At 38.2% G+C, this 26,050-nt stretch overlaps 3 protein-coding genes and 2 long non-coding RNA genes across 12 annotated transcripts in view; 3 read left to right on the top strand and 2 right to left on the bottom strand.

Moving 5' to 3' along the window:
* Nucleotides 1-8,210, top strand: part of LOC120462588 (diacylglycerol kinase delta) — a 101,978-nt gene extending 93,768 nt beyond the window's left edge. For all 3 annotated transcript variants that reach the window (XM_039651178.2, XM_089129697.1, XM_039651179.2), the window contains 4 exons: nucleotides 4,673-4,762; nucleotides 4,858-4,974; nucleotides 5,993-6,101; nucleotides 6,423-8,210. In XM_039651178.2, coding sequence (XP_039507112.1) covers nucleotides 4,673-4,762; nucleotides 4,858-4,974; nucleotides 5,993-6,101; nucleotides 6,423-6,475 — 369 coding nt within the window. In that variant the 3' untranslated portion in view covers nucleotides 6,476-8,210. The remainder of the gene's footprint in view (nucleotides 1-4,672; nucleotides 4,763-4,857; nucleotides 4,975-5,992; nucleotides 6,102-6,422) is intronic.
* Nucleotides 6,603-19,154, bottom strand: LOC120462574 (cysteine and histidine-rich domain-containing protein 1). The gene is made up of 11 exons (XM_039651161.2): nucleotides 18,866-19,154; nucleotides 18,191-18,240; nucleotides 17,946-18,002; nucleotides 16,867-17,021; nucleotides 16,570-16,673; nucleotides 13,601-13,653; nucleotides 11,180-11,250; nucleotides 10,801-10,903; nucleotides 10,540-10,659; nucleotides 10,390-10,452; nucleotides 6,603-9,142 (listed from the first exon to the last, which is right to left on the bottom strand). Exons 1-11 carry the CDS (start codon nucleotides 18,927-18,929, stop codon nucleotides 8,825-8,827), a joined length of 1,158 nt encoding a protein of 385 aa, XP_039507095.1. The 5' UTR covers nucleotides 18,930-19,154; the 3' UTR covers nucleotides 6,603-8,824.
* LOC120474243 (uncharacterized) lies at nucleotides 13,902-16,049 on the top strand. Its single transcript, XR_016167738.1, has 3 exons — nucleotides 13,902-14,220; nucleotides 14,908-14,959; nucleotides 15,128-16,049. It is a non-coding gene; the product is annotated as an uncharacterized LOC120474243 (long non-coding RNA).
* On the top strand, nucleotides 16,640-17,285 carry LOC148998479 (uncharacterized). The gene is made up of 2 exons (XR_016167749.1): nucleotides 16,640-16,818; nucleotides 16,887-17,285. It is a non-coding gene; the product is annotated as an uncharacterized LOC148998479 (long non-coding RNA).
* Nucleotides 19,155-23,557: 4,403 nt separating the features above from the next.
* The window catches only part of LOC120462608 (phosphatidylinositol-binding clathrin assembly protein), a 54,616-nt gene continuing 52,123 nt past the window's right edge, over nucleotides 23,558-26,050 (bottom strand). For all 6 annotated transcript variants that reach the window (XM_089129693.1, XM_039651202.2, XM_089129696.1 and 3 more), the window contains one exon: nucleotides 23,558-25,577. In XM_089129693.1, coding sequence (XP_088985819.1) covers nucleotides 25,563-25,577 — 15 coding nt within the window. In that variant the 3' untranslated portion in view covers nucleotides 23,558-25,562. The remainder of the gene's footprint in view (nucleotides 25,578-26,050) is intronic.

Genomic DNA, 26,050 nt, shown 5'->3' with positions numbered 1-26,050 from the left:
TGAGTGCAAAAATGGAGGCTCTAGCCCCTTCCAGAGCTGAGATATTGAAACTCAAAAATTCGGCCCGAAAAAAAAACGACAGTGGTACCCCTTACGTTTTTGTTTTTTTTGGGGCGAAAAATTAAGTTTCTCCAATCTTCCCAAAACTCTGGATTCTGATAGAGGGCCATGAGACTTAGACCTGAGTGCAAAAATGGAGGCTCTAGCCCCTTCCAGAGCTGAGATATCGAAACTCAAAAATTCGGCCCGAAAAAAAAACGACAGTGGTACCCCTTACGTTTTTTTTTTTGGGCGAAAAATTAAGTTTCGCCAATCTTCCCAAAAATCTGGATTCTCATAGAGGGCCATGAGACTTAGACCTGAGTGCAAAAATGGAGGCTCTAGCCCCTTCCAGAGCTGAGATACCGAAACTCAAAAATTCGGCCCGAAAAAAAAACGACAGTGGTACCCCTTACGTTTTTTTTGGGGGGGCGAAAAATTAAGTTTCTCCAATCTTCCCAAAACTCTGGATTCTGATAGAGGGCCATGAGACTTAGACCTGAGTGCAAAAATGGAGGCTCTAGCCCCTTCCAGAGCTGAGATATCGAAACTCAAAAATTCGGCCCGAAAAAAAAACGACAGTGGTACCCCTTACGTTTTTTTTTTTTGGGCGAAAAATTATTTTCTCCAATCTTCCCAAAACTCTGGATTCTGATAGAGGGCCATGAGACTTAGACCTGAGTGCAAAAATGGAGGCTCTAGCCCCTTCCAGAGCTGAGATATCGAAACTCAAAAATTCGGCCCGAAAAAAAAACGACAGTGGTACCCCTTACGTTTTTTTTTTTTTTGGGCGAAAAATTAAGTTTCTCCAATCTTCCCAAAACTCTGGATTCTGATAGAGGGCCATGAGACTTAGACCTGAGTGCAAAAATGGAGGCTCTATCCCCTTCCAGAGCTGAGATATCGAAACTCAAAAATTCGGCCCGAAAAAAAAAACGACAGTGGTACCCCTTACGTTTTTGTTTTTGGGCGAAAAATTAAGTTTCCCCAATCTTCCCAAAACTCTGGATTCTGATAGAGGGCCATGAGACTTAGACCTGAGTGCAAAAACGGAGGCTCTAGCCCCTTCCAGAGCTGAGATATCGAAACTCAAAAATTCGGCCCGAAAAAAAAAACGACAGTGGTACCCCTTACGTTTTTTTTTGGGGGGGCGAAAAATTAAGTTTCTCCAATCTTCCCAAAACTCTGGATTCTGATAGAGGGCCATGAGACTTAGACCTGAGTGCAAAAATGGAGGCTCTAGCCCCTTCCAGAGCTGAGATATCGAAACTAAAAAATTCGGCCCGAAAAAAAAACGACAGTGGTACCCCTTACGTTTTTTTTTTTTTGGGTGAAAAATTATTTTCTCCAATCTTCCCAAAACTCTGGATTCTGATAGAGGGCCATGAGACTTAGACCTGAGTGCAAAAATGGAGGCTCTAGCCCCTTCCAGAGCTGAGATATCGAAACTCAAAAATTCGGCCCGAAAAAAAAAACGACAGTGGTACCCCTTACGTTTTTTTTTTTGGGCGAAAAATTAAGTTTCTCCAATCTTCCCAAAACTCTGGATTCTGATAGAGGGCCATGAGACTTAGACCTGAGTGCAAAAATGGAGGCTCTAGCCCCTTCCAGAGCTGAGATATCGAAACTCAAAAATTCGGCCCGAAAAAAAAAACGACAGTGGTACCCCTTACGTTTTTTTTTTTTGGGCGAAAAATTAAGTTTCCCCAATCTTCCCAAAACTCTGGATTCTGATAGAGGGCCATGAGACTTAGACCTGAGTGCAAAAACGGAGGCTGTAGCCCCTTCCAGAGCTGAGATATTGAAACTCAAAAATTCGGCCCGAAAAAAAAACGACAGTGGTACCCCTTACGTTTTTTTTTTTTGGGGGCGAAAAATTAAGTTTTTCCAATCTTCCCAAAACTCTGGATTCTGATAGAGGGCCATGAGACTTAGACCTTAGTGCAAAAATGGAGGCTCTAGCCCCTTCCAGAGCTGAGATATCGAAACTCAAAAATTCGGCCCGAAAAAAAAACGACAGTGGTACCCCTTACGTTTTTTTTTTTGGGCGAAAAATTAAGTTTCGCCAATCTTCCCAAAAATCTGGATTCTCATAGAGGGCCATGAGACTTAGACCTGAGTGCAAAAATGGAGGCTCTAGCCCCTTCCAGAGCTGAGATATCGAAACTCAAAAATTCGGCCCGAAAAAAAAACGACAGTGGTACCCCTTACGTTTTTTTTTTTTGGGTGAAAAATTATTTTCTCCAATCTTCCCAAAACTCTGGATTCTGATAGAGGGCCATGAGACTTAGACCTGAGTGCAAAAATGGAGGCTCTAGCCCCTTCCAGAGCTGAGATATCGAAACTCAAAAATTCGGCCCGAAAAAAAAAACGACAGTGGTACCCCTTACGTTTTTTTTTTTGGGCGAAAAATTAAGTTTCTCCAATCTTCCCAAAACTCTGGATTCTGATAGAGGGCCATGAGACTTAGACCTGAGTGCAAAAATGGAGGCTCTAGCCCCTTCCAGAGCTGAGATATCGAAACTCAAAAATTCGGCCCGAAAAAAAAAACGACAGTGGTACCCCTTACGTTTTTTTTTTTTGGGCGAAAAATTAAGTTTCCCCAATCTTCCCAAAACTCTGGATTCTGATAGAGGGCCATGAGACTTAGACCTGAGTGCAAAAACGGAGGCTGTAGCCCCTTCCAGAGCTGAGATATTGAAACTCAAAAATTCGGCCCGAAAAAAAAACGACAGTGGTACCCCTTACGTTTTTTTTTTTTGGGGCGAAAAATTAAGTTTTTCCAATCTTCCCAAAACTCTGGATTCTGATAGAGGGCCATGAGACTTAGACCTTAGTGCAAAAATGGAGGCTCTAGCCCCTTCCAGAGCTGAGATATCGAAACTCAAAAATTCGGCCCGAAAAAAAAACGACAGTGGTACCCCTTACGTTTTTTTTTTGGGCGAAAAATTAAGTTTCGCCAATCTTCCCAAAAATCTGGATTCTCATAGAGGGCCATGAGACTTAGACCTGAGTGCAAAAATGGAGGCTCTAGCCCCTTCCAGAGCTGAGATATCGAAACTCAAAAATTCGGCCCGAAAAAAAAACGACAGTGGTACCCCTTACGTTTTTTTTGGGGGGGCGAAAAATTAAGTTTCTCCAATCTTCCCAAAACTCTGGATTCTGATAGAGGGCCATGAGACTTAGACCTGAGTGCAAAAATGGAGGCTCTAGCCCTTTCCAGAGCTGAGATATCGAAACTCAAAAATTCGGCCCGAAAAAAAAACGACAGTGGTACCCCTTACGTTTTTTTTTTTTGGGCGAAAAATTATTTTCTCCAATCTTCCCAAAACTCTGGATTCTGATAGAGGGCCATGAGACTTAGACCTGAGTGCAAAAATGGAGGCTCTAGCCCCTTCCAGAGCTGAGATATCGAAACTCAAAAATTCGGCCCGAAAAAAAAAACGACAGTGGTACCCCTTACGTTTTTTTTTTTTGGGCGAAAAATTAAGTTTCTCCAATCTTCCCAAAACTCTGGATTCTGATAGAGGGCCATGAGACTTAGACCTGAGTGCAAAAATGGAGGCTCTATCCCCTTCCAGAGCTGAGATATCGAAACTCAAAAATTCGGCCCGAAAAAAAAAACGACAGTGGTACCCCTTACGTTTTTTTTTTGGGCGAAAAATTAAGTTTCCCCAATCTTCCCAAAACTCTGGATTCTGATAGAGGGCCATGAGACTTAGACCTGAGTGCAAAAACGGAGGCTGTAGCCCCTTCCAGAGCTGAGATATTGAAACTCAAAAATTCGGCCCGAAAAAAAAACGACAGTGGTACCCCTTACGTTTTTTTTTTTTGGGGCGAAAAATTAAGTTTTTCCAATCTTCCCAAAACTCTGGATTCTGATAGAGGGCCATGAGACTTAGACCTTAGTGCAAAAATGGAGGCTCTAGCCCCTTCCAGAGCTGAGATATCGAAACTCAAAAATTCGGCCCGAAAAAAAAACGACAGTGGTACCCCTTACGTTTTTTTTTTGGGCGAAAAATTAAGTTTCGCCAATCTTCCCAAAAATCTGGATTCTGATAGAGGGCCATGAGACTTAGACCTGAGTGCAAAAATGGAGTCTCTAGACCCTTCCAGAGCTGAGATATGGAGATCCCATAGCATTTATGCCATTATAAAAATCTCAATATCTCAGCTCTGGAAGGGTCTCTAGAGTCAATATATAAATTCAAAACAATAATTTAAAACAATATATAAATTCAGTAATATTTCTATTTCCTTCGTGAGTTTAGTCTTAAATTTAATTTAGAAGTGGTATTAAAATGTCTTATAAAGTCTTAAATTTAAATTGTTTATACCTGTAGCCACCCTGTTCTTAGTTCATATCAGTGAGTGATGTGATGAGGATCAGTTCAGTCTAGCTCTGCTTTAAAGGTTAACAACTGAACCTTTCAGTCTCCAGTAGGAAGTAGCAGGTCCGTCCGTCCTGCTGTGGCTTTCAGCATGTTCAGCTTCTCATGCTGTTCTCCACGGGACCTCCATTGACCAGCGAATAGAAGAATGACTAAGTGTTAATCACTGAACAGCGAGAGTCTGACAGAAAGTCAAACTGAACTTGAGCTGTGATTGTGTGTGTGTGTGTGTTTCTCTGCAGGTGTTGAGTCGCAGTACTGCTGTAGACATTGTCAACAGCAGTAAAGTTCTCCAGCAAGAGACCAAGATGCTGCTTGAGGGAAAACTGCTGGTGAGCGGCTTCACTTTCTCTGGCCTGTTCTTGTGCATAAGTAATTCTGTATGAAATATGATAAAGACATTTTCTGTGTATATGTGTGTATGTAGCAGTTGGAGTCTTCTCAAAAAGAGGAGCTTCTTTCCACAGTGGATAGTCTCGGCGCTGAGCTACACAAGCTGGAGGACATTCACTGGATCTGTCCCAGCATGCACTGCTCTGAGGAGGTTTGTCCTACTCCACATTCATGTCTTTAGTCTCCACAGTGGTTTCATTTTAGTTTGCATTACTTTTTCTATATAACACAATAGTTAAAAAATACATTCATTTTCTCTAAAGAGAAGTTTAAATGTGGTGTGATTTCAACTTTATTTTTTTTTAATCACAGTGATAAATTCCTGATGAAGTCAATACTAGTCAGTATTAGGACAAGGGCAAGACTGCTTCAGACAATGTTTTTAGTAAAGCCCTGAATGTTTTGTTTTCCTTGTCTTTCTCATAAAGCTGAATAATTAAAGCAGCACTATGCAGTTTTTTTTTACCTTAACTGAATAGCTTCGGAGTTATTGCAGCCCCCCATTGTATCATTGTATCATAGCATTGTAGCCAATCACAGACATGTTTGTTGATGAGCCACTGTGCCAAAGATTTATTTAACACAAGCTCATTGAGTTCTACACTTTCGCTAACATGTCAGAATCATTATAGCCAATATCCTGTTGTTACAAATGAAAGATTCAAATGAATGATTGAAAGCTTCGGATTAAACACCAATTGCGTTCTGCATATAATCAATTCACAATTTGAACAAATGCTTTATTTTTCATGCTGCTAAGAGGAATGGCCAGTACACAGTGCAAAATTGTGACAACTGCATTTAAATGTGGCATTCAGTGTTTCCAGGAATTTATTGCTCCATGTCACTGGCATTCGTAAAAGCAGTGAATTTCATAGAAGGCAGAATATACTGTTTTGCTCTCTTTTATTTTCGCAAACTTTGGTAATTCCAACAACTATTTTTACTTTTACACTTTAGAAAGACTCATTTAAATGAACTAATAACTTAAAATGCTCGAATTTCGAATTGTTACATAATAGTCTATTAATATAATATTAAAATCAAAGGATGGCTTAGTTTGCATCGAGAGAAGTCTAGGCTAAAGCCCCAAATGTCCACTGACCCTAGAACCGCCCCTGCTCTTTAGACTCCTTGTTCTTGACTCCTCGTTCTTGGTTTCACTCTAGGACCCGTCCCGTGTGTTGGTGAAAAGCAGTATGAAGCTGAAAATCATGCCCAAGGGCAAGAAAGAGCGAGAGAGGCTGCATAAGCAGCGGTCCAGCAGCTCTCTGTCAGGTAACAGACACAATCACTAGCAGAAACACAGTATTAACCAGCCTCACAATCTCACCGTCATGGTCAATTATTGTAAGTACACCCATATATCGGGCTAATATGTGGCTCACCCTTGTCATGCTAAGTGCCAGTTGCTTGGCCTGGTTGTGAACTAATTATTTCTAATCATCTCGTCTACCAAATATGTTTTGCATAATATTCCTTGTGCCATTTACAGATGGTTCAGATGCATAATGAATTATTTTAATTGAAAAAAAAATGAATCATATTAATTGAACAAATTCAACTCAAAATCTTAATACATTTGTTTGCACCACTCAGGATCATGGGATATCAAAGGTGGGGTGTATGATGTGGATCCTGGAGGCAACTGAAGAGGTTTGTTGCAGCTCATCTGTGAGGACACGGGATGCTGCTTTACGGCCAGTGAGGGAGGGCGGGAGACCACCTGTGCAGATACATGCCCCATCCCCATGTTTGTGAGCTTTTTTTGGAGGGGCGTGTCCCGGCCCGGCACTGCATTACTGTGCTTCTGTTTGTTTCTTCTCTGCCTGCGGATGGTGTCATGGGAAATGCTCAGCATCAGGGAGTAGGAAGTGGACCGTCCACCATCTCTCTGTGTTTTCAGCAACGCCACTCCCATGCATGACCAAATCCGTTTCTTTTTTTTAATTATCTTGCTACTTAGTATTCCAGCCGTCAGACACAAACTATAAACTTTTTTTCACTCTCCAAAGGGAAACAAAAAAAGACCCCGTCCTTTCGCCGCCTGAACAACAAGAAAGGAACAAACTAAATCAAACTAAACAATTGTACAGAAATGAAGACAATTTAACACATGCAAAAAAAAAAAAAAAAAGGAATATCCTGATGATGAATGTATGGTGGACCTGTATTATTCGTCAAACTGGCTGAATAGTTAATCTGCATCTAGTCTCTGTATCTATCAAAGACCATCTCAGTTTCTGCATGCCTTTCATGCCCTTATGCAGGAAAAAGGTCTATTTTTCTTCTTTTTACTCTCAGATCGTCAGCCAAGCCGTGATGGTGTATCACTAGTGTCAATTGAGCCGTCGTTCTAGAAGCTTCAGTACCGTAACTCTTGTGCCAAGTGAGTAAATGGAGCGCAGTGGTTTTTAAAGTGAGCTGTTTCTTTACTTTTTTCTGCAGGGAAATCTTGTGAAAGAAAGTGATGCTGTGTGTTGTCGTACATTTCAAGATGTATTTTATCTCGCCTTGCACTTTAATATAGAAAACAAATGTTTAAAAGAGGCAAAGTAAAAAGGTTGTGTGTTCTGTTTTATCATATGAAAACTGGTATCTCATTCATGGAAAACCTATGGGATGTTACATATAAGGCAGTATATAACCAAACTTATGAATGTTATTCAACTGTCGCCCCTTTTCAGGGGTCAGTCTGTTTATGGAATACATGAGGTAAAACAAAACTTGAACTTGACTAATAATATATGGTATGGTTCTCAAGCAGTATTTATCGACACACTCCAATGGTACAGTTTAAACTAACTAATATACACAATACTAGACAACTTAATTGTTTTCTTGATAGTTATGAGCCAAAGTCTAACAGTGTTGCTCTATAAGAAACACACACAGAGACATTGCAAACGTGGTATTGATTTGAAGTCAAGGTGCTGATTGTGCCCCTAAAAGCTGTCCTGTATTTTTTTAATATTGTTTTGCATGTCTTTGTTTTAAAGTTTCACATCTGTGATGAACTGTTGCTGTGTGCTGTTCAGTTTGGATGGACACAGCAAACACATTACTTGACCATCTCCACGTATCAGCTCATTGATTTTGACTGTGGCTATCAGGTACAAGCAGAAGACAATGATTTTATGAACAGAGAAAAAGAACCAAAACAGAAGAGATTGACTTTTTATTTGCTGGTACCAATCCTCTTCATCGTCAAGACTACTGTTTACTTTTAAGATGTATTATTTATCCTTTTTATTTAAAATATTTTTTTGCCATATGGGTTGCAGTCAAGCTTCCATGGCCTTAGACCCTGTCTGACTGCAATCACTTTCTTCAGGATTGTTGCTGTTGACTTGACGCAAAAATAAAGTGTGGCCATTGCTGTTTGAACTCTTGCACTTTCTTGTCATGATTTCACAGAATATACTTCATCTAAGCTGCGATGGTTTACCGCTCTTATGCTACAGTATATAAAATGTACTTTGTCAGCGCTGAAAATCTGCAATGAATCCACAGTTATGCTTTGGGCTCAGTCATTTTTTTAGTTGTTGAAAGAACAGTACTTTTATTCAGCAAAGATGCTTTAAATTACATTGTTACAAAAGTATTTTTCAAATAAATGCTGTGCTTGTGAACTTTCTATTCATCAAAGAACACTGAAAAAAATGTGATGTCATCCACAAAAATATGTTTTCAAAACTGCCCACGTCAGCATATTAGAAAGAGTTCTGAAGGATCATGTGACACTAAAAACTTGAGTAATGATGCTAAAAGATTTGACATCACAGGAATAAATTACATTTTAAAATATTCTGCATCAAAGTACAAAACAGCTATTTGAAATTAAAATGTTTCACAATACACACACACACATATATATATATATATATATATATATATATGCATGAAAGAGGCAGCCCCACATTTGTATAAATCTATCAAGTGTTGTGTAAACAAATGCATAACTTCAGAAATACATTACCATTGCACCGCAGAATAAATGTTCATTTTACTGGAGGGACATCAGCAGGTTCTTCTAGCTCAGGGGGTCCATCTTCCTGTTGTTCGTTTTTCTCCTCACTCTCTTTCTTGTCCTCATCATCATCATCTTCCCAGTCAGACTCACTGATGTCATCATCTGAGATGTACCAGTCGGGTTTGACGTTTTCCTGTTCTGTGTTGTTCATTTCATCGGTGACCTCTGGCTCTGGTTTGTGTTTGGGGTTCTCAAGTTTTCCCCAGGCTACAGCATGAGCCTTCTGCATGGTCACCTCCACTTTAGAGGGCACCATGTTCACAGAACTGCTCTTCTCGTCGATCACCTAAAACACCAGCAGTGGACACACATCAGATTGACTGCATTCGGGGATTTTTTAAAAATATATGTACACGGTATACCTGTGTGGTTATTGTTAACTTAAATGGTTAACCTTATTAGGAATGCACGATCCACCATCGGTATCGGCCGATATTTGATCATATTAATGTTATCATTATCGTCCCAATAAGAAAATTTGGCTGATATATTAAAGCTGAGAAATAATGAATTATTTCCTTGATAATGGAAAATTTCCTTTATTTCCAGTTGAGACACTTAAGATGGTTTTGCTTTGCTTTGAAATATGATTGGAATCACTTTGAAAAGGAAAATATGTCCAACAGTCTACATAAAATTATGATGAGAACATTATAATTGTGTGCTTGGGACATTCAGAGACTTTTTTTGTTTTTGTAATCAGGCTCTCAAAACTTACATAAAAATTTGGATTTAGAGTTATCAAATATAAAGAATTATCGGCTATCCGTATCTGCCAAAAATTTCATATCGGTGCATCTCTTCTAAATATTAAAGTAAAATGAACATTTTAAATATAAAAAAATAAAAGCTAATAATTCAAAATATTAATATAAACTTGAAAAGTATTTTAAACTACTTTTGTAAAATTGTTTATTATCTACTAAACAAAAAAAATGCATTAATTTATTTTTGCCTTTAATAGGACTAGTGCAATGCCCAGACAAAATCAGTTTTTGTGTGTTAGTAATGTTGGTTTGTTATGTTTGAGTTACTGAATAGCCTAGGGTACTATTACACCTAAACTCAGAGAAAATGATCATGTTAAGCCCACCAGAAAAAAATATATAATATTCAGAATTAAAAAGTGTAGCTGACTTACAGATTCAGTTGAATCGCTACTTTTTCAAAATATAATTCCTCCTTTTTTTTTACAGAATCGCTACTTTTTAAAAAAATGAATCGATACTTTTCAAAAAATAATTCCTCCTTTTTTTACAGAATCGCTACTCTTTCAAAAATGAATCGCTACTTTTTCAAAAAATAATTCCTCCTTTTTTTTACAGAATCGCTACTTTTTTAAAAATGAATCGCTACTTTTTAAAAAAAAAGAATTCCTCTTTTTTTTTTTTTTTACAGAATCGCTACTTTTTAAAAAATGAATCGATACTTTTTCTAAAGTGAATTGATACTTTTGATAGTGAATTGATAGTATTGCTAAATGAAATTGTCATTGTTAAATCATAACAGACTGTGAATGTAGAGCAATCTTACCCCCCATAAGTGGATGTCCTTGTGAAACACTTTGTCGCCCTCAAACTGAATGTGGCATGTTAACTGCAGATTGATGGAAAAGACAGAAACATGTATTGATGGAGACACAGAGACACAGATTCATGTTTTTAAGGGTTCATTTGAACTCACCACTGTGCGGTTTGCCTCCACATAGGAATGCTCTGGACTGGAGTTCTTGGCGTAGATTGTGACCACGACCTGGTTTCCTGTTTGGTGCCAATCGTGCCGGCAAGCCACTTTCTTTTTGTCCTTCATTCCAGCACAAACAAAACATACAGACAGTAAATATATTTTTCCAGAGAGGGTTAGTTGGTTGTTTCCTGATTATACAGTACGATCTGTGTCCATGTAAACAACTATCCAGTGACCATAAAAAGTCTAAGCTCTTACATTTTTGGGGATCCAGCAGTGTTTTCCTGCTGTGCAGCCCTTCTGATCCAGGAAGGCGTTGAAGTCCGTGGTTTTTATGCAGCAGCAGTTCCAGTATTTGTATCTATGAATAGCAGATGTGAATTATAATGCATTTCCCCTCTCATCTCATACAGTAAGTACTGATATTAAGAGCACTTTTGTGTGATCGTATCATGATCTCTTGTTGAAATGGACTGCACATGTGGATCTGAATCCAAATTGGTTCTGTGAGAAACGCTTTAAGAAAACAGGCCATGCGTGTACTGTAATATTTTTAACAGATACAGGAACTATTTGTCTGTTTGAAGATAAGTATACCTGTTTCCAAAAAAAGACTCAAATGCTGCAGTTTTCTTACCCTTCGTGGAAGACAGGGGCCCCGGGATGATGTGAGCAGATCTCTGTGTCAGTCTCTGGACCCTGGTAAGTCTGAACACACACAAGAATTTGAACAGCTACTCAAAACACACAGATGTACCTCACACACCACTAAAGAAATCTCTCCATCACTCCAGAGAAACACTCATAGTCAGTAACTCAGCATATTTAAAGTGCTGATGCTCCTAAACTCAGCACAAGCTCTGTGTCATCCGTTTACTGCCTTCACGCCTGAAAATACACTCATTTTTCTACTCTTCCAAATATATAAAAGAGCAGAAAGCTGTAACAGAGCTATATGTGTCTGTTTCAGAGGATAAAAAAACACCATTAGTCTGAGAGAACCAGCAATATGGCATTACAGGTACTAGTAACTTTTTGGTTTAAAATGAACAAAATTGAATGAGTCGATGCATCAATATTTCTTCCAAAACGTGTTTTTGCCTATTCTAAGTGTTTTAATTTTACACACAATGGGATGGTTTTCGCGGGAAAATTGCTACATCGGTCATTGCCCGTGTGTGTTCGCGTCATATAAATAGTTAAGTAAATTGATTCGGCTACTTCGACAAGTTTATGGTGTGGACACACACGACGAACGAGAAAGTTTGACAACATGGAGCAACCATGTTAAAATGTGATAAAAGCGATGTATATATGTTTTTTTTTTTTACTCAACAACAAGTGAGTAAGGTATTTTATTGAACCGATGTTAACTCTCTAACAGAGTTCATTACAAAATGGCTGTTGTAGAGCTGAGCTGGAATTTATTTTCAAGGAAGTAGCTTACCACCATGTCTATAAATGGATATGGCTACAGCATCTTCCTTGAGATCCTTTCCATCTAAACTGATTATATCTTTTTAGCCGCTTATTGAATGTTTTATGAGCAGTAGGATGACCGTATTCATCCGCACAGGCACGCAGAACCAACACTGTTGTTCCAAAAAAAAATGCATGCCTTTTTGTTTTTTAACCACTAGGGGGCCATAGTGTACCTTCAATTCTAAACCGTTCTGCTCATCAGGTTAAACAATTGGCTCCTTTTCAATACAAGAGATGACATTTCTATTTAATTTGTCATGACCGACAGGATACTGAAATGGAATGACAGGAAGAGGAATTTATTAAGTCTGTGCTTGACTTGTGTTGTCTGGAATGAATCCATTTCAAAGACTGTTCTTCTACGGTGCATAAAATTCAGTGCGATATATGAAATATCCTAAACTCAATTCCTATTGGTGACATTTAAAAAAAAAATGGAATATGCTTTCTGCTTATTCATAGTAAAATATTACAAATTATATAAAAAAAATACACTTACCTCAGTAAAAAAAAAAAAAAAATCTAAATAGGCTAAATAGCACATGCCCCTGCTGACACAGGTTTAGTTTTCTCCTGGACTAAAGAACAGCTCTGCTGAGTAATTAACATGATAAACTTCTGGGATTTCAGCAAACTAATCCATTAAAGATGATCCTTTCCCAGAGAAGGGAAGCTTTAAAAGAAGGCATTAGGGTCAGTAAGGGATATTTAGTCATTAATTCTTACTCATCTGCTGCTCTGTCTCCATTCAATATTCAAATGCTGATCTAGTTACACTCGAGATTATTAATGATTTTCTTCAGTGGAGTCTGTCCGTACATGAAGCTCTGCAGTTTCATTCTTTAGTAGGATCCACTAGATGGCATTAAACTGTATATATTGTTGATGTTAATATTATGATTAAATCTGAGAGCTGTCTCACTCCTCCATGGGCTTCTATTGAATTTGAAACCTGCCGGCCCAGAACGTTAGTAAAAATATTTTTAAAATAGTCCAAGCGACTCAACCTTAAGTTTATCAAGCGATGAGAATACTTTTTGTGAGCAAAAACAAACAAAAATAAATGTATCATTTAATCAACTGTTCATCTTCTACTGTGTGGGCCTCTGAGTGAGTTCATAAAGTGTAACAGTGCAGTGCTACGTCAGAACGTAGGCTCACTATTGGCCAGCATCCCACACATGACCAGCGTCTGCCAATAGTGAGCCTACGTTCTGAACTCACTCAGATGCTCTAGTTGTTATTTACGTTTGTTTTTGCACACAAAAAGTATTCTCGTCACTTGATAAACTTAGGGTTGAGCCACTGTAGGCACTTTGACTATTTTTAACAATGTTTTTACTAACTTTCTGGGCCGGCAGGTTTCAATTACAATAGAAGCCTATGTGAGAGGAGTGAGACAGCTCTCAGATTTAATCAAAAATATCTTTGTGTTCTGAAGATGAACAAAGGTCTTACAGGGTTGGAACAACATGAGAGTGAGTAATTAGTGACAGAATTTTCCTTTTTGGGTGAACTAACCCTTTAAGCAAGCTGATTGGTTTCATTGTGATTTACAGATTACATGAGTACCTACTGTTTTGCATCCTGCGTTTTTGCACCTAACACCAACCATGACGATTTGGCACTCTGTGGGACAGCGAGAGGGAAGAGGTGACAGTAGGAAGAGAAGACAACAAAGTCAGGTAGTTAGAAAATAGATAGAAAACTTTATAAGACAAAAAAATCTTTAAATTTGCAATAGTCACACTACTGTCCGTCTTAAGGTCAATCCTGCAGCCTGTGACAGGACAGCACAGCAGACCTGAGAGACAGCAGTGTTTCTGTAAAGGGTCCTATAAAAGTGACAGACTGTGGACAGGACAGGTGGACCCAGGGGCGGTTCTAGAGGCGGGGCCACAGGGGCCTGGGCCCCTGCTGAAATCTGATTGGCCCCTGATTGGCCCCCCTTCCATCAATCGTCGACGAGAAGAGCAACCGGAGAATTTTTCCACGACGATCACAGATGCAATTCCACCCCCAAACAATTGGCGGCACTGCGGTAGTAATGTGGCAATGTAATTTGGGAGAAGAAGCAGTGCTTGAAACTAATGCGCAAAATCGGAACTTTTGACTACCAGAACATCGTCGGTGATGTTGCCTGTACACAGGAGACATAATCCATCAAACAGTAATCCAACTTAGAGACAACTTTTGGTGAGTCACAAATCGTTGTGTTGGTTGTCATTAAAATATGAAAGTATATTTTAGCTGCTGCTCTTACTTATTTTAGGTTTGTTAACTTAATTGTGGAAGACTTGTTAAAGTTGTTAGCAATGTTAACATGTTAAGATAGCGTTAGCAAAGGTTATAGAGTTTTTAGAGAGTTTATGCATTCACTAACAGCCTTGTATGTAATTATACCTTTGTGATAATGTTAACTATCTTGTTTGGCAGATATAGTGAGCATGAAAAAAGGGACAGACACAGGGAGCTATTCAGAGTTTTTTTTTTTTTACAAGATTAACCCATGATACTCATAGATATATATGATGATACTACTAAAAGTGATGGTTTAAGCAAGGGGACGTCAGAGGACAGAATCAACCAGCAGGCAGCTGAAGACCAGGGTAGCCCAAACCCCTCTTCACCAGATCAGATAAAACATGATGTAGGCAAAGCCAGATGATAGAAACACAATGTTATGTATTAAATGGTATTCAATGAAACTGCAACGAGAAGAAGTGTACTGCTTGCTGAGGGTCTGACATAATGATGCCAAAATGGATGTTTCTGCTAGCAGCTAGAACCAGAAATGTTAGCAATAATATAACTGCTCATATTAACATAATTTTCAGAAGACTCAGTGGTTATGTTTAATTGTTTTTCATTTGCTTCTTGTAGACATTCCCTGGTGCCTAGCAGAAAAGTTCTGCTGCTCCACCTGGACCTGATGGTATGCCTATATTTTCATCCTGTTGAAGTTGTCAATGGACATTTAACAAATTATGCATTAATTAACAATAATTTACTGTTTATAAGCGACAACATGATTATGAAACTTAAAATGTCGAATTCAGAAAGAAGTTATAAAAAAAATCTATTTTTTTTTGCTTCTCTCCAGACATTTCCCAGTCCAGAGCAGATGGTCCAGTGCAACCTGTCCTCAAGGTTTACCCCAAGACACAGCACGGGAACAGGAAGAGAGCATTCATTGAGACCTGGCAAAAGACTTTACGTGGCTGCAGTATTCTGTGTTTGGAGCAGTCTTATATCCATAAATAAATAAAAAAAAATCATTAAGAACTTTACTGGCACATTTTTTTGAAAAATTAATAACTGCCGAACTGTATTTGCACCGTACTGAATAAATTATTTTGTGTGCATGGATGTGCCCTGTACTTGGCCCCTGATTGTAACATCTGGCCCCTTAATGGCCCCTGTTACAGAAAAATCCTAGAACCGCCACTGGGTGGACCTCATATCTACAGCTATTGCCAAGGACTGAAATGACCTTCACTAGAGCAGTGCGGCTGACTGCCAACAAAGCAATGATAAAGAAAATAATATGATTAAAATCATATCGTTGTGCATAACTAGAATCAATAAATATGCTTATTAATGTATAAAAGGGAGGAGTAAATTGCTTCACATAGATTTTTGTCTCTTTTGTTAGTTTTCATTAGTGTTTCTTTGTTAAATATATGCCTACATACAGTAGTTTTTATACATTTTTATTTGTTAGTTTTATTTTTTATTTAGATTTTTGTTATTTTGGTACTTAACTAGTTTAACAAGTTAAACTAAACAATACATTTGACCATGGCAACAAGCTGAAATAAAGCTGAAGTTTTTTATGTTATTTCAGTTCACTTTTATTTGGTTTTAAGTAGCAAAATGGTTTTAGTTTTATTTGAGTTAATGGTAATAACCCTTACTTTATTAAATACAGGCTTGCTTGCATGAAACATGGATAAACATGATTTATGCCATTCAGTATTTTTGGCAGCAAAGATAAATAGAATTTATTCATATATATTTTTAATCTTCATTCATATGAAAGTATGATGTTAATATGAATTTAATATTATTAATAATTAATTAATGATTGTTTTGTTGGTGTTGGAACATTAATAAACATAGTTTTTGACTTCAAAGATTAATTTTGTTATGCATATTTTTAATTTTTTTAATATATTAATTTTGTAGATTAATTCAAAGATTAAGATTTTGTTTTGTATATCACTAATTAATTAAATACATCTTTAAAACTAATGAATTTCATTGAATCTTTTTAAGGACATTTTTTAGTGTTGGATTGTCGATTAATGCCCAATTTAAAATCTGGGTTCTGGAGCAAAAACCAGTGAAGAACCACAGCATTAGTATCAATCTGCAGTGAAAAACTATTTTAGTCAGAAACTGCGAGTAAATTTCAGAATGACCGAAACAGAATTTCCTTGTAAAATGCCCTCTAATAAACTTTGTTTTCTGTAATGCAGTGTGCTTGTGTTGCAGGTGATCCTGATCATGATGATGACCAATAGGAATAATAGGATTGCTCACCTAGCTTCTCTCTCTTCTCCCTTTCAGTGATCTCCATTTTCTCCAGGATCTGAGCCAGAGAGGGAGAGACCTTCACCTGCAGCTTTACCTTGGGCTCTTCTGAACTGAGAAAGAGGGAATCGAAAAACATGTCACTGTCTGTTTGTATTCAACAGTCAGAAAGATCTCGACTTCTATTTTTAAAGGAGCGACAAAGAAAGGGCTTCAGAGAAGGAAAACGAATGAATTTGTATTCAGAACAATGTGTTGGTGGGTGAAAGCGCACAATGTGTGTGCGTGTGTGAGTTGCAAATTTACCTGGGTCTCTCTTTTTCCAGGGCTTCAGCAGATTTGGGTCCCTGGTAGATAATCTCTTCTCCACTGCGCTGCTTCACGTCTCCCTTCTCAGACGTCACCTCCGGCCGCAGAGGCTCCAGAGGCTTCTCGTTACTGTGACGCCCGCGGGTGCAACCCTGAGGACAAGCACAAGACAGGACCTGCCAATCAATATGTGACTGGAAGAAAATAATTAGTAAACAAATGACTTGTTTGAGATTGTATGAATCAAATGACATTGTGAAAAAGAGTTAAGTAATGTTTGATTATTAGTACTGTTGTTACTTGTTTCTGAGATTTTGTAGCACTAGTTCTTAACATTCAGTAATGCTAATGATGGCTACTATATGATAATTTAGTAAGTCACTTTTAATAAAAGTATCTGATAACTGAATGTAAAACGTCTAAGGGTGCCTCAATATACGGTCATTTTTAAAGTGTGATTTCCAGACCTGGCAAAAGTCTGGTAAAATACAATAAACATTTTTATGTTTAATATAGGCCTATATTTATAATTATGCCAAGCACTACCTTCTATGCCAGGTAGAAATTATTTAAATTAAAATCCATTACTTTTGCATTCAAATTTTTGTTGTGGACAAACAATACGATTCAGTTAGTTAACAGTTAGGTGTCATAAAAAAATACATTTTTTACAGCATTTATTTCATTTATAATGTTAATTTATAAATAAACTATTGTAAATTGATTTCCCTGCTGGAAAAAAAGGTAAAAACCAGCACAAGCTAGTCAGCTGCTCTTAGCTGGTTCAAGCTTGTCTCCCAGCATGACCAAAACCCCTCTAAAACCAGTCATGACTTAACCAGCTTTGTCTTTTTCTCTCTCTTTCTGTCTCCCAATGCCCATAATACAATAATGTTCATTTATACTACATTTATAAAGTGCATTAATCCATTTTAACCAAACTGAGCTTTATTGTTAAGTGTTACCAAAGGATTTTTTGTGGCTGTCTGAGACATTTTCTGTCACTTTGTTCCAGTCTGTAGTTAATGCGCGTGCAGGGCATGGAAAGCAGCGCGAGATGATTATTATTAGCATACCTTGATTGACAGGAACTCGGAGAAATCTGTCGTCTTCTTTCTACAGCAGGACCAGCCCTGAGGAGAATAACCCAAACAAAGAACCACATCAGACAGCCAAGAACAAAATAAAACAAAAACGCACGAATATAGGCTCCCTAAGAGGCAGGCAAACACGCAGAAAATGTTCTTATCAGGTTATGACAGCGCTAAAAACCGAGCAGGCGGCGGTCTGTGCAGACAAAGATACATTCTGACGAGCTCACCTTTAAGGCATCGTGGAAGATTGGCACTCCGGGGTGAAACTGACAGGCATCTTCAGGTGGTGAGAGAGAAAATAGGAGTTAGCAGGAGACATTTATCTACAGAAGTCCATCCCTCATTACCTTTTTTTTTAATGAACTCAACTCAATAGGCCTCACGCCTTGCTTACTGGCATACATACATAGGCTAGCTAGATAAACACATGGACAGCTACTGTAGGAGATGAGCCATTTATGGAAGTAACATTTGATTAGAACACCTCCGAACGTGCTGGAGACTTCGTGGATCGAATAAACCTTTATGGACACACACTAACCCATCTTTATCTATCAATATTATATATAAAACAAAGAAAACATGTAATAAATGGTAGCTAGCTGGAGGCCAAAATGACGTCGTGCCCCCCGAGACCAGCGACTCTCTCTCATTCTCACAGCAATCAGCTGTCGGCTCAGCTCTATTTATATATTTCAATTTCTAAAACAGCTTCACAGTGGTCTAGCACAGAAAGTGATTAAACACTTCTCCAACAGTTATGTCACTCTTAAAAGTTGTTGGTAGATTTATGTAACATCAGGCCTGTAATACCAACCATGAGCTTCACAGTTCACAGTATAAGATTATACTTATTTAACAATATAGATATAGTAAAAAATATTAATAATTGTAAAAATTACCATCTGAGTTTTTGTCAGCATCAAATCGATCCCCGCAGCCTCTGTTGTAACACAGTAGAGCCATGTTGGCTTGTTTGATATTCTGGTTGACTCGTCTCGGCTACTTATAAACGTGCCCGGCCCCTGACAAGCTTGTCCAGAACTTTCAGCTGAGGAGAGATCCAGAAGGAACGACCACGTCCAGGGAAAGATATGTTTGAATGAGTTGGTTGAATGAACTCTTAAAATAGCCAGTGCCATGTGTTCTCTCTCTCCTTACAGCTGCTGGGGTCAGTCTAAAGAGGGTGTCACATTCCTGTGGGGGTGGGCACGAGATGGTCCTCACTGCGGAACATGAAATCCATGGGGAGGAGTCGGATCCAGATCCAACTCCTCCCACCTTACATACACCTAAACCTAACCAACTCCGCCCCCTGATCTCTAAACCCACCCCTAATCCCTAAACCCAACCCTAATCCTACCCATCTCCACCCCTTGGATCGTGATCCGACTCCTCCCCGTGGATCTCATGTTCTGCATTGAGGTGCTACTGGTGGGCACAGCAAAACCATCCACGAATGCCACAGAATAAACTGAAACCTGTCTTTTTAAAAGCTAATTTTAAGATGGGTGGTTAAACCAATGATGTGGTTTTACAACCAATACTATAATAAAGAGTGTTCCCATAACTGATAGATAACTGATTATTAGTTTTGTATAATTTATGTTATAACTTAAAAATTGTGCCATTTATTGAACAACTTGAAAATGACATATTGATTTTAAAGAAAATCATTTTTATTCAGCAAGGACGCATTAAAATGACTAAAAGTGAGTTTTTAAAAGACATTACAAAAAAAACTTTCTTTTAAACTTTCTTCAAATTATGTTTCTTGAGCAGAAAATCAGCATATTGGAATGATTTCTGAAGGATCATGTAACACTGAAGACGTAGTAATGACGCTAGAAATTCAGCTTGGCATCACAGGAATAAAATATAATGTAATATTAAAAATAGAAAACAGATATTTTGAAATTCTAATAATATTTCACAAAATTACTGTATTTTTGATCAAATAAATGTAGTTGTGGGCAGAAGAAACTTCTTTCAAAAAAAAAATCTGACTAACACCCCATTTTTTTGAACAGTGTACAGTACATATAGGACAAACCAATTAACATAAGCTTTTTTTGCAAATGCAGTCAGTTTGAGTCATGAAAGGTTAAAGGTCAATTTACGAGCTATAAGGGTTAGACAAAACGGATCCACAGTGGAAGCACAAACTTTTCATTGAGCAATAAATTGTTTTCAAACTATATCAACCACTGACAGGCACAAACTACAAAAGTAAGGATTCTCATTGTAAATAATAAACAAGCCGCAGAAGAGAAACCTTGAGGAATGGAGTCAGATACAAGTCCTGACTGTGAGATGAATATTAATGGATGTTTAGAATAAGCAGCCGAGGTGAAATCTGTTAAAAATGTCCTTTATTAAGAAACCGGTGAGCGCGAGCGTTAATTCCATTTATTCACCAGGCATTCACTCGTGGTTCAGGCTTGCAAGTTGCAACCATAAATTTTCGTCACAAATACAGACAACAAAACAGTCAGAGACTGAGACAGAAAGTAAGAATAAAAGAACTTACAAAAACTGACTCAAGCAAAAACCGCAAGAGGAATAGAACATACCAGATCAGCACAACCAACCACTGATAAATCATAAAAGTAACAGATATACACAGAACCCGTCCATCACTACGACATCGACTGCTTACTAAAAAACAGCACCATATTTAATAGAACTTCGCAAACGTTACATGGAACTGTGAAACTTTCCCAGGCATGTCAGATACAAAAAACCATGCAAGAAAACAGGTACAAATTATAAAGCGATCCAAAGAAAATGGAGTCAAATCCATCACATCTCTTGGTCCTGGGTTGAGCATCTCAATGCAAGCGTACAAAAGACAGTTCAGGAGAGACTGGCATCATAAGATCATCGGCTTCAACCAGTGCTGTGGTTCATGAAGCTCACGGGGAAACCGAAGGCAGTTGCAGATGAAACGTCGATGATGAGGGGGTTTGACTTGGGTTTAGTTGCAGATTAAAGGTTTCACTGACAACCGATACAAGCATTCTAGCAGACTTGAGAGAGTTGGTGTACAAGCACAACCAGACATGTCTGATTCTGTTCCCCAACGATACATACTAAAAAAAAACAAAAACAAAAAAACAGACTGCACTAAGTGGCTGAACTCAACTTACTGCTTCAAATCAAGAGCAAAGGGTTAAATAATCTAAACCACATTTAGTTACTTAGTAACTAATGAAGCTGAATTGAATGTCTGGCCATATATTACAAGAATCACCTTAAATGTGAATAGCAAAGAGTAATTTAACCTCCCATAGAACCACTTTATCATGTGGACTGTAAAGTTGGGGAAAAGGACCACAAGATGGGAGGTATTGCTGTACAGCCTTTCCACACATTATATCCAGCTCCACATACACTGTTTGGACAATTTCAAAACAGCTGAAGTTTTAAAACAGAAGATTCACAAAGAAACATTGGCTGAATTTGCAGTTACTGAGTCCACTGTCAAAAAGTGCTACAACGAAATAAACAGGTGGTTCCTGTTGCAGTGAAACTCGTGCAATAGATTCAACAGAAATCACATTGACAGACGCGAAAACAGCACAACACGGCACTATACAAATTCGACCAGGTATTCAAAACGTGCATTCATTAAAACCCTGCATTATGGGCCATGAGGCAGGCATGAAGTGCAATTTCAAGAGGCCAGAGAAGAGCAAACAAATAAAACCGGACATCGGGTCATCCAAAAATAACTGAGCAATGATCTTCCTGCTTGGGATTTAACAGGGCTTCAATCTGATCAGATGGACAAAATGGAAGGATGGAGGAAAAAAAAATTTAAACTAAACAAAAATAAACAACAACTCAGGAATGAAAAGGGACTTTATTTATGTCAATGAAAGACAAACAAACAAAAAAGAAGTTAAACACAATCCCACAATTTCTGCTTTTCATTTTCACCATGCTGAATAAACTCCTTATGGTCTGCATAAATAAATTACAAAACATACATTGAGGAAATCTGCATAAATGGGGGTTCTCTTTTATTTTTATTTTTTTTTGGCATTTTATGATAAATATAGATAAGATAAAGTTGCTGTATTGCTCCCCTGGGCTGATGGTGCCCCTACTGATTACATATTTCTAAATATACTGTATATATATCTCTGTAACAGGAAAATAAGTATGAAACAATGAAAGTAGCAGACAAACAGTTCACTAAAAAAAGCCAACAACAGCTCCATGACAACGCAAAGGTGAAGAGGATCCTGAACACCAAGCATCCCCACTAGAGGCCTAAGACGTGTGGCACACGCTGACTCATCGTTTCTCAAAGGCCGTTGCTGAGCTGAGTTTCCCAGTCCAGATAATGAGACGAGCCAAGGCGTATGAAATCAGGCTAAGTAGTTCAGAAGTGCTCTGGATTTGGCTGGTCTTCAGTCTAAAGGAGGTGAGTCTAATACACTCAGACATTTGCTTTGTGTGCACAACAGCCCCATAAACACCAAACAAAAGACTCGGGTCACAGTCTAGCAGCTGTTTATATGAAATATGGCACACAGTGACCACAAGGGGGAGCTGTGAGAGCAAGAACGTAGGGACCGGGTTATGCTAAATATACATGGAAGTCTTGAACTTGGTTTAACTTGGCTAACCAAGTAGCCTATTTTATTTAAAAAAAAAGGGCATCTTTAAGCAATATTCTCTTAGTTTGCCAAATAAACGCGCATTTTAAGACACATCCTTCACCACAGGCAGGGCTGCTAATGCATGCAGAGTATAGTTTTAAAAGACAAAATATGTCTGAAAGGAAAAAAAAGCTGAAAAGCTGTGCTCAACGGGATGTGTCAAGGACCAGAAACTGAAGATTACCATGGAAACCCCGGCTCATGATGGAACCCTAGCACATCTTGAGATCTTTCACCCTCCTTGAAGCTCACAATCATATTTACTCTCTCGCTCACGCACACACAAACACAGCCTCCGGTGACGGGATAATAGAATAGATCCTAATTAAACAACATCGCTCCTCAGTGCCCCGTTACCTTGCAAACCCAGCGAGAGTATCAACACTGAGCCTGCATATAAAAAGCATTCGGTCTGAAGCAGCTGGACCCTGACAGCGCTCAAACGAGAATAAACTCACAAGCTTGTTAAGAGTCACTCAACAAGGAATTAGTAACCCACTCACACAGAGAAATAAGCAGAGAAACATGATGCACATTGTTTCTACATAAGGGAGCACACAGCACGTATTACAGCAACGGTGTGGAACTTGTGCTGATGATTTTTTAGCAACACACACACAAGCAATGACCACCCTTGACCAGCTGGAGGGTCAAACTCAGACTTAATGGTATAGTTCACCCAAAAATGAATGTAGGCTACTCATGTGGGCCTACTCAACCTCATATCGTTCCAACCAAACCTTATAACTTTCTCTCACAAAAGATTGTATTTTGAAGAATGTTGGTTACTGAACAGTTTTGACTATGAAAAAAAAATACAATCGAAGTCAATGGGAACCAAAACGGTTTGTTATATTTTATATATATATATATATATATATATATATATATATATATATATATATATATATATATATATATATATTGGTGTTCAGTAGAAGAAATAAATGCATAAAGGTTTGAAATGACATGAGGGCGAGCAAATGATGACAGACATTAACATTTTTGGGTGGAGTACCCTTTTAAGTGGGCTTAACCTGGTGCAAATAAATGCACAAATACCAAAAACCATTCTGATAACTATGTACACATGACTGCCTGTTATAAACATATCATAACAGCTCTATATCATGTCTTGCAGGTGTAAAGAGTGACTTTTTTTCTTATTAAAAAAGGCTAATCACAGGTGGAACCAAGAACTACATTGCTCATTGCTTGGCAGAAGGATTATTTGATAAATGAGTAAATTTAAATCCTGTTTTATAGCGGTTTTATAAAAACCATGTGAATACATGGTTTACAGTGATTTTAGAAAAGCTAAGCGGCATTGTTAAACATAACCCAGATTGGAGATTCTAAAATCACTGTAAATCACGGCTTCACAGGGCTTATTGCTTTCATTTACTATGGCACAACCCGCAACCACACTGTATCTCCACTGCCATTCCATCAATCCATGCTGAATAAAAACTAAACATAGCATGAAGAAACAAAGCAGGAATTATGGGATGATGTAAAAGGCTGGAGTGGAAACCTGCACTATAAAGGGTTAAAGGGATCACAGGAGGATAGAAAATGCTTTGGCTGCAAAAGCAAAAATGAAGATACCCTGTTAACAGTGCCCCGAATTTGAGGAACTGTACGGAAACAGACTAAAAGTAGATTTTAGCTATTGACTTTGGTTCCACAGTTGGCAAACACCAAACACCAGACAGAATCGTGATGTCAGGCGCTGGGTACAGGAGCTAGCTTACGGCATTTTTCGAATTACAAATGTACATAATTTGGCAACATAAAACAAACAAGATTCATGTCTTTCTCTGAAATAATAATGAAAAAAGAAAGAAATTTAGATAACATGCTTTCTATGAAATAAAAAGATTTAAAAAAAAAAAAAAAAAACCTTATAAGAAACAGATTTTTCTCCTATGCTTCCGGTCACCTGCTCCCAGGGTGGGCGGTACATGTGGGAGTGGTCTCATAGTGTGAGATGTAGTCGTAAATACATGCATGTTTGGATAACACACAGAAGAGCAGGAGCAGATATGTTTATCAGTGTCCTGGAAGTGACAAAACAAGGTGGGAGGCCAATAAGAGGGGGCTCTTGTAACAACAGTTAATGTGCGTGCAAGACCACCATCGTGTCTGAAACGACAACCCGTAAAACCAGTATAAACAAAGAAGAACTGACAGGCTGTTTTGCACAGAACCCATCAGTGACAGTAAGACGTGTTAATTGTTAACATTAGACTACAAAAGTTCTAGATATAAGAGGCACTCTCAATGTTGTATATTATGTTACACATACATGCATGTGTAAAGTGCTTGGGGGTGCAGACAGAGCACCTTAAATAATGGGTCAAATTCTTTCCTTCTCTGTTCTGAAGTGAGAAGCCAGGGCATTGTGTTAATGAGCCATTCAAACGTTTATGAGCTAGCAACCTGCATTTTCTTTGGCGACATTCGCCATTTTCCTGAACTCAGCACAGGCATCTTCATAACACAGCAAAAGATGACAGTACCATAAAGTCCACGGTTACTGTAATGGGCTTCAGATTTAATTAATATTAATTGTGGGGGGGAAAAAAGAAGAGTGCTTGGTGCATTGTAATTTAATACCGGCAATAAAGTCCACGATTTCCATGATGTATCACACCTGCCAGTAGACACAGTGCCCCAGGAAAGAAATAAACCTCAAGAGATGAGAAATGAAACATTGTGTGCACTCTCATTTGGGGTGTGTGAGTGTGTGTTGGGTGAGTCGTTTCAGACAGTGAGGTAAGCATTCTTGACACAAACACATTTCTCTCTATATGCGCACTATTTCTTTTTGTCTCGCTCTCCTTTTATCCGGTGGTATTCGGATCCTCCTCTCACTTGCTTGGTGTTCCTTTCAGCCGTCTTGTTTGGCGCTCTGCTTAAGTGCTGCTTACATGAACTGCATCTGTAAAAAAAAAAAAAAAAAAAAAAACCACACACACACAAATAGTTATAAATGAAGAAAACAACATCAAATCACTCAGTAATGACAGTGTGAATGCAGCAATAATGAATGTTCTGGAGCATCTGTGTACTTGCCACAGTCATGGAGCTGTATGTGTGTGTTAGTTTGTCACAATACAAATTTTCAGTAGTTAAATATAATGCCAATGAAATGTGATGACTCTTAATAGCGCAACGAAAACTAATATGCTGTTTAACAATGCTTAATTTAACATTTTAAATAACAACATAATGGTAATACTTTTAATAATAATAATACTTTATTTTCTGTAAAGCTGCTTTGAAATTATGTGCATTGTGAAAAGCACTATACAAACAAATGTGAATTGAATACTAGGGCTGTTATTAAATCTCACCATGAATCTCTAAACATTTTCACATTGACTCTCCAAATTAATATGGAAGCAACATAAA

Source organism: Pimephales promelas, chromosome 1 (assembly GCF_988280905.1).
Source record: "Pimephales promelas chromosome 1, fPimPro1.hap1.1, whole genome shotgun sequence".
Taxonomy (NCBI): Eukaryota; Metazoa; Chordata; class Actinopteri; order Cypriniformes; family Leuciscidae; genus Pimephales; species Pimephales promelas.
The sequence above is the reverse complement of the archived record's forward strand: the minus strand, read 5'-3'. Positions and strand labels throughout refer to the sequence as shown.

Excerpts from the sequence above, each read along its gene's own strand:
- LOC120462574 (XM_039651161.2), bottom strand. The coding sequence starts at position 18,929 with ATGGCTCTACTGTGTTACAACAGAGGCTGCGGGGATCGATTTGATGCT. Across the intron at positions 13,654-16,569 it reads GGAGAAGAGAGAGAAGCTAG|AGTGCCAAATCGTCATGGTT; the intron begins GTGAGCAATCCT and ends GCTGTCCCACAG. Across the intron at positions 10,904-11,179 it reads GCCCCTGTCTTCCACGAAGG|ATACAAATACTGGAACTGCT; the intron begins GTAAGAAAACTG and ends TGCTATTCATAG.